At 34.7% G+C, this 11,245-nt stretch overlaps 1 protein-coding gene across 1 annotated transcript; it reads right to left on the minus strand.

Annotated features, from left to right (window-relative positions):
* Positions 1–1,180: 1,180 nt before the first annotated feature.
* On the minus strand, positions 1,181–10,670 carry LOC149778783 (surfeit locus protein 4-like). The gene is made up of 4 exons (XM_089939543.1): positions 10,544–10,670; positions 8,573–8,836; positions 5,435–5,478; positions 1,181–3,375 (listed from the first exon to the last, which is right to left on the minus strand). The coding sequence occupies exons 1-4, from the start codon at positions 10,592–10,594 to the stop codon at positions 2,922–2,924; spliced, it is 813 nt and encodes a 270-aa protein (XP_089795669.1). The 5' UTR covers positions 10,595–10,670; the 3' UTR covers positions 1,181–2,921.
* Between the last annotated feature and the right edge of the window lie 575 nt (positions 10,671–11,245).

The raw sequence follows: 11,245 nt of genomic DNA on the forward strand, positions 1-11,245 counted from the left end.
TTCTGCCCTTTGTTGGAACCATAAATATCTGGGAATAGACTCGTGACTTGAATGTTCTGAACCCACTCTACTGCAACCTTCTGAAGAAGGTCATGCACTTCATCCTTTAAGTGAAATACATTCAATAGATGGAAGGTGGGTGTCCTTCAGAGAGGAGTTCTGTAAAGCATCAATATAAACTCATCTTCACTAGAGAAAGGACCCACCAATCTTCTGTGATGTTCTACCAGGCCTCTAAAATTAACACCCATCATTACTAAAGAGGTATGCACTGCTGTGGAGTGGAGGTGCTCCTGTGTATAATCTTCCCTTCCCGTAGACTATTTGGGAAAGCAGGAGACAAAAGTAGACTTCCTTTTCTTGATCTTGTCTTTCCACTCTTTCCATTTCATTCATGGAGTGCACTTATATAGGAATTGGCTACTACGATGTTATGGTTGTGTACATTTTCACTGGAAGAGTGACTGACTGGTGAGTCAATTTGGCTGTGAACGAGTATTGACTGGTTCGATAAGCCAGCTATCAACACAAAGGACCTACGTTGTTTGTCCCTAATATCCTAAAAAGCAACCGTGGGAATGAAACTTACAAATAATGTCTCAATATCCAATGGTTCAGCCATCATAAGTCTTAGCCAGATCCTGTAACAGTTGATTCTTCCTTCAGTAAACTGAAAAACAGGTCAGCATGTAAAGCTATGGTCACTACCGATCTGGCCTTAGCTTCTAAAGACTTAAAGAAGCTAGCTTACAGAACCCACTCAAATTCCCACTTGGGAAGATTCAGCATCTGGGATTGGGGTTGGGGGAGAGGAGGCACTAACCTGGTAGATGAATGAACCTCAATGTGGCAATGGTGCCCCCCCCCTTTGCTCAGGTTTCGTGCAACTTGTCCAATGATAGGACAGCAAGGAAGTAGCAAGGGATACATAGATGACATCCATAAATGGTATAGGTTGAAAATGGAAGCTTCACATACCAAAAGGATTACAAAGAACATCCACCTATGTGAATGATGTACAAATTTTGTGTGTCCCATGCCCATATTCACTAACCATTTAAGACATCTGTAAGTAAGAAACTTTAGCATCATTATAAAACTGAAATATCATAAAAACAATGGTTGTGTTATCCTCATGTTATTATTTACTCTTGATCTGTGTTGAAAAACAAGAATGTCAGAATTTTTATGTTTTATTATGTTTGCAAATTATAAACACAACAACTTCACTGTCGAGTTATAGTAAAAATTGTAAACATTACAGAATTGTTTCAGGTGCCAGAAATCTCTACTAAAACCAATTATAAGATCTCAAGTTGTCACCACACTATTGCATTAATAACAATAATCACATGAATATCGAGAACTCCATCAATTGTAAAACTGTTGTGTCAACTGTGAACGAGTCATTCATTGAGGGCCCATAAGACAGATTATATATTCCTACTGCAAAGCCCTGCACCTTTATGCAGAAGGATAGGTCGTTTATTATGCAAAAATACAGGACTTAACAAATTATCATTATCAAATAATCATTTTTTGATAGATAAGGACAGAGGATAATTTCACTTAAAATAATTATGGATCTCAAGCCCTGGTATTTATCAAAACTATCACTTGTAGATATTTTTTCCCCCTCTTCATAGTGATTCTCTCAATGTGCTGTCCAAAAAAGATAATAAGGATGTGCTGTAGTGCACAGGCTGATGGCATAGGTCAGACTGGGTCGATGCATGTGTTCAAAGTGATCTCTAGAACAGGGAATTGATGTATCTAGCATGGACAAGGTATTACACTGCAGAAGGCAAAGCTTAATAATAGTGACATGGCAAGTTATCAATGGCATTAAGATTATGAATTTCATTTGAACAACTAATGGAGATATTTCATAACTGATATACAAGTACATACTCAGGATTAAATGGCAAAAATTTATTTCCTTACCAAAAGTTGAAAAAAGAATAAATATGCAAAACGACAGAAAAAACTGAATACTTTTCTTTTTCAAAAAAGAAGTAAAAAAAAGGGATGGGCAAATGATGCCAAGGGAATATCTGTTTATTTAAGTAAGTCTATTTATCAAGCATGAAATGTAACATAAAGGTAAGTTCCAGTTTTGATTTCAATAATTCAAATTCACTCAATATGGTACCATTTCTCTGTGTCCTTTTAGAATACACGACCATTTAGAATTTTCAACAGTGGATCATACCATTATAAAAAGTATCCAGTTGAAGAATGTACACATATAAATATCCAAAACAACATTACATAAGTAACAAAAACAGCAAACATTATATTTAAGTACTAAGTCATACATAGAAAATACTTTGGACTCGAGCAAGTGACATGTTACAAAAAGTGACATTAAGATTTTATACAATATCAGGTTTGCGATACTTACAAAGATCAATATCAACAATGTTAATTGAATGCTTCCTTTCTTAGTAATCTCCTGATCAGTGAAAGCAAGTGTTTTCCTTTACATCAGCATAGCAGTGTTATTCTATTTTTCAACATTAGCTGCACTATTAACTCCTCCAACTAAACTGGTTGCACTACAAACTCCTGTTCAATATACAATTGCTTATAATGCATCTAAGACAGGATAATCTTTATAACTACGAGACTAACATTTTTGGGGGGTCTATATAAAGATAATATTTGACGATGCATTTTCCACCATTATGCAATTTCCACAATGAAACAGAAGACCTCTTTAGATGCATTTTTCTTTCCAAGCCTGGATATTAATGCTCTAAACAGATAAACCATTTAATCTAGGATTAATTTGAATTTCTTGGCAATTAATTTAACATATATATGAACACAAAGCAGACATGTCTTCCCAATCACCTAACAGTTCCATCTCTTTCTATACCCAGTGTAGAGATAATCAATGAAATGGACCATTTTATTCATCACCATTTCTTTTTGTGCTCATCCATGCTTACACCACCAGGACCGTACGCAACTACCAGAAGCAGACCTCCTATTACTGACAAGGTCTGAAAAAAGTCATACTTAAGGAAGTCTCGCATTGGTTTGTATGAGGGAAGATTCCACCATGCATTGAAATACAAGTTCAGAAATGTCAGCCAAAGCACCAGAACAAGGGCAGACAACTTGGTTTTGTAACCTACTGCCATGAGAATTATTAATGCTGTACCAACTAGGTTCTGGACAATTTGCAAAATGTCTACCTCGAATCTTAGCAAGGTGAGAAACATAAGAACCAGTAAAATGCGCCCACTAAGTTGAAGATATTGTTTGGGGTTGTTCTCTCCCATTGATGGTAGACCAGCAAACAAACTGCGACCTTCTGCCTTGGTTTCAGCTAACAGCAGCAAAACACCACCAGCAAGAGCCAGATTCCTATAATAAAACAATACTGTCATAACAATGTATTATATATTAAAATCAAAACTAAAAGAATTTCACTTGGGAATTCATGTAAAAATTCTAAATTTTACGAGTCAAGCTATCTATTTCTGGAGTAAAAGAATATTATCAAAATTTCAAAAGCTATATATAATTATGATGCTATATCTTTTCTTATAAATAAAAAAAATTGTTACAGAAAGACAATAATGGTATAATGAATTATTTTAATGTATGTCATACTTGCATCTATGTAAACCATCTGAGAGAAGGATTTCAGATTTAATAAACTTGAGCCCTCCACTATTTACCAAGCCAAATAGTATGTACTTTGTGTGTGAGAGAACAGTTAAAAGACAGTGCATCAATAATAAATGTGTCAATGTGTGTGTGTAAAGTGAATCAATTATAAATGTGTCAATATGTGTGTGTAAACAGTGAATCAACTATAAATGTGTCAATGTTTGTAAACAGTGAATCAACTATAAATGTGTCAACATGTGTGTGTAAACAGTGAATCAACTATATATGTGTCAGTATGTGTGTGTGTGTGTGTGTGTAAACAATGAACCAACTTTAGATGTGTCAATGTATGTGTGTGTGCATGTGTGAATCTGCACACCTATGTCAAAAATAGGGAGGAGCGATTGAAACTGATAATGTTCCAAAATCGACAAGATTGTAAACAATCTTCTGGCAAATGATGTCACAAGATAAATGTTCATTACAGAAACGGAAAGGAAGAGCCCACTGCCCCTACCAGTCAAAAAAAAAGAAATATTTAGAGTTGCAAATATACTTATATGTATCTCATTTATTAAACAGTCTTTGTGGAGTCTGATGACAGCACAGACTTTTTTGCAATTTCCTTTCTGCTAAAATAACCATGTCCACCATGAAGGACAAATTATTTTTAGAAAGCTATGATGCAGTGTCACTCAACAATAACCGATTCAAAGTATAAATTGCTGGAAAAGTGAATAATGCAAAAATTAACGAATTAAATACAGGAGTAGTCGTGTTCATTATCAGCCTCTCTTGTCACAGGGCTGCCACACAGGGATCTGAATTCCTCATGCTTGAATCAACATTCCCCATATGAGTTTATTTTTGGACATTCAAGTCTGTTTTTCCTTCATGTAAGCTTATCAGGAACTAATTGCATAAGTGGTACTTAAGATTTCATCTTCTATTCTTTACATTTGCCATCTATTGATAAGACATCTGTCAATCAATAAAGTGATGCCCTTGTGCTTTCTAGCAATGGGTAAACTTGAATCCAAACCATAGAATGCACTTGATTCAGTCAGTTTAGAATCAACCATAATGATATAATGTGCCACGGAGGAATGTTCTTGCACCAAAGACACAAAATAAGTGTCACTGGCTGTAAGGTGAAATATTTAATAAATTTTTCAAGTTATTCAGCCCATAATCCTCTAATGAGGTATGTCTGAAATGGTACTGAATTCCAGTTACATCCTGGTTACATCCACCTATAACTAAGCAGTAAATCTGTATAAAACAGTCAAAAACAATCTAACTGCCGGGGAACAAATTTCTGCATTATAATCATCTGACATGAAGTTATGCAAAATCTGAAGTTTAAAGCAACTATTTTGAAGATTACAAGTTCTGAATTTTCTACACATTCACCTCTTGCTATTTTCACCAGCTTTGCTAGAGAGGTCATTTTGTCCAGAAAGTTGTTGTTGTTGTTGTGGGGTTTAACGCCATTTTTCAGCATACGATAGGCTATAGATGGCGGCCAGTATTAATGGTGGATGAAGAACCCAGGAAAGAACCACCAACCCATGAGAAGCTACTGGCAAGCTTTCTCACATACCCACACTGGCTGAATCCGAGACTTGAACCCACACAGACAGAGGTGAGATGGCAGTGATCCACAAAGGGGAGCGCTTTAGACCACTTGGGGCTCCTCCAGAAAGTAATGTCCAGCATGGACTCTGCATGATGTTCAATTTAATACTTGTAAACTCCATTATTTTTTTGCTATAAGATTTATATACAACCTCAACATTCTTTTACTTACCTAAATAAAAACTTTATGTCCCAAAGAATGCTGTATGCAACAGTCTGAAAGTGAAAAATTAAAAAGTAAAAATTATAGTACTGTAGGAGCAAAAGGAAAATTATGGAGGGTCCTCTTAAAATTATTTTGAAATCTTCCATACCTGAAAAACTTATATTACAAATGTTTCTGACACTGTTTACAAATATCTGTAACAGAAAAGGACAGCAAGCAGTCTGTATGCTTGTTTAAATTGAAAGCTTATGTTTGTTTTGAAACACCAACATGCTGACAGTGTTGGGGACCCCCTAACAAAAATCATGTAAGAAAATTATAAATGATGAATGAAACAATTTTATGCCTTTTTTATATCCTTGATGCCTTTTGTTTTTTAAATGAATAGGGCATATAGCAAAAAAGTGTGTGGATACTCTAGGTTGCTTGTTGTTTGCTAAGGCCTTACTCATAGTAGCTATAATAAAGTTTTGCATTATTTTATGCATACATACTAATTGCTCTTAGACTCCTCCCCCCCCCCCATATGCACACATACACAAACTTCATCACCCCATGTTACCTGTGTGTGTACATACTAAATGGATGGCCACAAACTGAAAATACTGCAAAATCTATGGTCAACAACACATCAGAGAAAAAGAAAACAAATGACAGTTATTTTGAAAGAATTCCAATTATCTCTCCATACTGATTTGTATTTGTAGTCTTTATAACAATATCATGTCTTAATCTTAACACCTGTACTGTGCATTCAAACAGAGAGGCATGATCTTTGCATATTTTGTACCTTTTTTTAATAATCAACATTCAACAAATAAATACATCAGATCTCTATTTTGATAAAATTATTGACAATAACTTTGTGAAAATAAACTGCAGTTCTTTGAAATGATATATAGTGGACCCGGTCCTTTTAGATATAACCCCCGTTTCCTAATGTAACATTACTTCATGTTTTGCTGCTCATATTTTTCCATGATAAATCTATAAAGGAACGGTTTAATGCCAATATGTTTTTGCAGTACAAACTTCCTGTATTCTGTGAAAGTTGGTGACTTCTTTTTTTTCAATAGTCTTTTTCTTCTGGAATTTGAGATATCAGAGAAATCAGACAGTACAAACAGATTCAGGCTTTCCAGAAACCCTTTGTGAAAAAGTGGACATAAAGTAGGACTACTTTAAAAAAAAGTAGGGATAAAATGGGGCTACTTAAAATAAGATAAAAAGGTCTATCTAAAACAGTAAGCATAAAGTAGAGGAAATATGGGTACTTTATATTTTAAAATTGTAAGAAATATATGAAATTACTAAAAAGAAAATACATTTACTTGACTTTCCTTCATAACCTGAACAAAACATGGCTATTACTCACATGTCTCTTAAGTTCAGGATGCCTCTATTTCCTTAAATGCCCAGCTCTACATCCCAGAAACCGTATCTCAATTAACTTCCCTATATCTAACTCTTCATGTAGTGTGCTACTGGCTTTCAACATACAATTTTATAAAAGGGAGGTACTGTGGGGCCTTTTAGGAAAAATTTGGGAACAAATGGGAGTGCAAATAAAAAGAAGAAAAATAGTGGTAAAAACTAGGGCTGCTGTCAAGAATGCAGACTTCTAAGCCAGACAGTTTTTTTTCACAAAAAGGATAAAAACACAGATTTTTACAGATTTTCCTAATGAAGATATACTTACCTAATTAAGATTAATCTAACACTAAGCTTGAGACAAAGTAAAACTTTAAATATCATATTTATTACAATATCAATATTTAAAATAAAAAAATGTACACATGGATCATATGATTTCTTGTTTTACATCAGGCATGCAATCCATTCTCAAGCTGATTAACTGAAAATATCTAATCAAATACTATGAATGACATGCCATTAAACCCTGTAGTCAAATTTGCTTCAAGTTGACATAAATGGGAAACTTACGTAGCTGCTGGAACAATGACCTACTTTTAGTAAAGTGGTACATTACTCGCCAAGATGGACCCTCACCAAGAGTTGCCTCTGTGGCTAACAATACCTGAGACACTGACATAAATGCAAAACTTGACCAAAGTCATTGAGATGTGAAATACAGGTCACAGTGATCAACATTCCTGTAAAATTATATTGTACCCACCAAAATACACCTGCATATCAAGTTCAGAGCTTAACATTAATGGCTGCCTGGCTAGGGTCAGTGCAAGTGAAAGCTAACTTGTCTAACTGGACAAGTCATATCTGGGTGATACAGATTAAAATTTGATGCAATAATTTAAATTTTCATTCCAAACCATCTGGTCCTTGTAGTTTTTTTGAAATAAAAAATAATGACTTTATTGTAACTATTCCATTTATACAACACTGTACTCTTCAAACCTGGTGTTCCAATTAAGATCTGTAATCCTAAGTAGCAGACCACCATCAACCATACAATGTGAAAATAGCTAATTATTTCAACCTCAAAGCAAATAACTTTATGACACTGAGTATACTGAATGACTTTTTGCAAATGTCAAACACAAAAGTGAAATATCAAAAGTCATTTTCATATGGGTTCTAACTGTAGAAAGAAAATGAAGATTTGTTTGTTTAAAAAAAAAAAAGAAGGAAAAGGCATGACATGCTACAAATAGAGAATAGGAAAGAGGCAGAGAACAGAGCTAAAAAAGCCATCCAGAAAATTTGGTCAGAGTAGGTGAAAAACACCAATATATCAAACTAAAACCATTTTTCACTGTGACCTTGAATTTTGATTTTTTTTTAACCCCAAATTCAATGGGTGTCTTTCATTTCTCAAATGCAAGTCGTACACAAAATGTGGTCAAGGTTACTGATACATGAGTTATTGAATGGAAATAGTTTTCTTTCTTTCAGTCCATGACTTTGTTATCCAAATGAATGAATTTCTTTCATCACCCCATATGTCAGCTACTTACAAAGTCTTGTAATGCTAGATAACTCCAGATGTTGTGCAGAACTGAAAAAGGGAACATGGGAACAGATGGATGGACAGACAACATCATAATACAATTTACTCCGTATTATGGTGATCATATAAAAATTGACAATGGTGAGGTTGTGTTGGATAAATATGATCTCTGAAAAAAAAAATGAAATTATGGAAATAAACTCTATGATGTTTACCTGAAGAAGAATGATCCCAAAAAGTATCCCACATGCTATTGGGACCTTCTGACGACTAAGAACCATTGCACAACCTCCAAGCTGCCCAAACATATTGAAGATGACAAAACATGTTCCCAAAAAATAGCCACATCCCCAAGACATGTTCATGTAGTCTCTCTGTTCAGACCACTGTGTCCACATTCGAATGCCATCTTCCAAAAATGTGCTTATGAGACAAAACCTAGCTACATGTGGAAGAACATGTTTTGAATGCCGCAAAACCTGTGGATGAAAATTTTAAGATTTTGTTACAAACATACAATAGCTATGGTAACAGCTCTGCTGAAGCAAAATTCAAGTAATTTTTTTAATATATAATCATGGAAAATATTAATTTAAAAAATATCTTAAATGAAAACAAACTATCTATACCTTTCTTCGATATTAGTGTGTGTGTGTGTGTGTGTGATTTGGATTTTTAACGTAGCGTTTAAAAAAATTTAACTCATATTGCTACGATGTCTGCAGCACGGCAGTTTATAGTGATGTCAAGCACTAGGGCATCATGCCGCAGACATGTAGCAGTCACATTATCCTGACACCAGGTTGACTAGTCCTAACACTAACTTCTTAATGCTGAGCACCAAGTGAGGCAGCTGTTAGTACCATTTTTGTAAGTCTTTTGGTATGACTCAGTCTGGGATCGAACCCATGACCTCCCACATCTGAGCCAGACACTCTAACAACTATGCCACTAGAGCAGTACTCGATATTAGTATATTTTTTATTCATGTCATTAAATAAACAATCTTCAACCTAATCTGATTTCAGCATTCCCAACTTACACTGCATTCCAACTAGCTGAACAGAACATGAAAATGTGTCCATTTGCTACTGTCAGATTTTGATTCCATCAGGATAAAGACAGCAAAGAAAGTATCATCAATTACTGAATTAGATTTAAATTTGTAGTAGAGCATTGGGCTGCCAAGTGTAAAATTCCTACAATGCCAAGTGTAAGATTCCTACAAAATTTACTGCTCTTTCTCCTGTCAGTCAACTTTGGAACACACTGCATTATTTAGGAAGCAAGACGTAGCACCCAAAACATAAATATCAAGTGATACATCTTACATTGTAGGACAAGTGCCAGTTTTGAATGCTTTATAGTCTGACTATACATCCCAGTTTATTTGTACCACCCTACCAATTTCAATAATGGAAACCTTTAATGTGATAAAAAGTGTTATGAACTTGGTTAATTCATTCATTGATTTACAATTTCTAACCTGAGTAGAATGTCCCTAACACTGTCACCATCTGCGTGTTTCACATTTAACGCAAGTTTTCAATATAATAGACGGACATGCTCGAGATCCATTTCCAGTTCCTAGACAAGTCCATTTCCAGTAACGGGGCATGTTCACAATTACAGATGTATATACATATGTCGTCTGCTTCAGATATTTACAATGTTGAATCAAGCAATGGAAAAGAATGACAACAACAAATTTGCCTTTCACGTGGATTTAACAAGTGGTTTAATTTCAATGTTCGTGCGTGCAAAGGGATATAATTCCAAACTCTCAACGTAAAGGTACTTTACAGCATTATCCGGCAGTTACTGAATAAGATGAACTACGTCATGATGTTTCTGATGGAAATAAACTATCCCATAGTGTACGCAATATGGCGCTGTATTGGTATGTTAAGCCCGTTAAGCATGAAAGGTGCCTGTATTAGTGTCATTCTAGTCAGTCAGCTTAGAAAGTGTAAATCAATGATTCAATCAACTTAGTTTTGTGCACTGTTTTTATCACATTAAACGTTTTCGTTAGTGAAATCGGTAAGGGCGTACAAACAAACCGGAATGTATAGTCAGACTAAACGGGTAGAATGAAGTTACGCTGGGACTTATACATGTCAGTTGCAATCACAGTCCTTTAAATATGGCGTTACTCATACGAATCAACAGGCACTGATGTATACCTGATCTGCAAAGTCCTCTGCTTTATCCATCAGCTCTTTCTGCCGAGCCATTTCAGTTTTCTAATGCCTTTTCACCCCGGCAAAAGAGCCACGTAAAGCCTCTCAATTAACGGAACCGGAAATTGACGTGTAAAGTATCAGCTATTTGGTTTGTCTCTTAAGTACTTTCAAATAAACTTCATCAAACTTATAAAAAGTACAATAAATTATAGTGGGAAGGAACCATTTATATTTTAAAAATAATCTTTAATTTTATGAAGGTTTAATTTTACAACAAAATACATATCTGCTGGAAAAATTAGTTGCAATTTCATTTATCGGATGGTAACAAATAATAAATAGATCGTTGCCATGCTTAGACTGGTCGAGATTTGTTACAGAAACAAAAGGCCTTTATAGCTTTTATAATTTGTGTACCAGTTAATGTAAATTACAATTAGCACCAAAACCAAAGATATCCAACTAAATCCATTCATTTCGGTGATTTTATAAAGCTTCGTATAAAACATAGTTTGTTATGTTTTAAAGAAAACAAGAATTTCCAGGTTTCATCACTGGTTATACTGACTTTTAAAAAACTGTTATATTCTAAATATTAGGATATATTAAATAAACCTTTAATTCCTTTATATTGGTGTATGATTGATCATTGTAATTTTGGTTGTTGTTGTTGTGGGGTTTAACGCCATTTTTCAGCACACG

This window comes from Sinohyriopsis cumingii, chromosome 17 (assembly GCF_028554795.1).
Source record: "Sinohyriopsis cumingii isolate HCF-2022 chromosome 17, ASM2855479v2, whole genome shotgun sequence".
NCBI classification, from domain to species: domain Eukaryota; kingdom Metazoa; phylum Mollusca; class Bivalvia; order Unionida; family Unionidae; genus Sinohyriopsis; species Sinohyriopsis cumingii.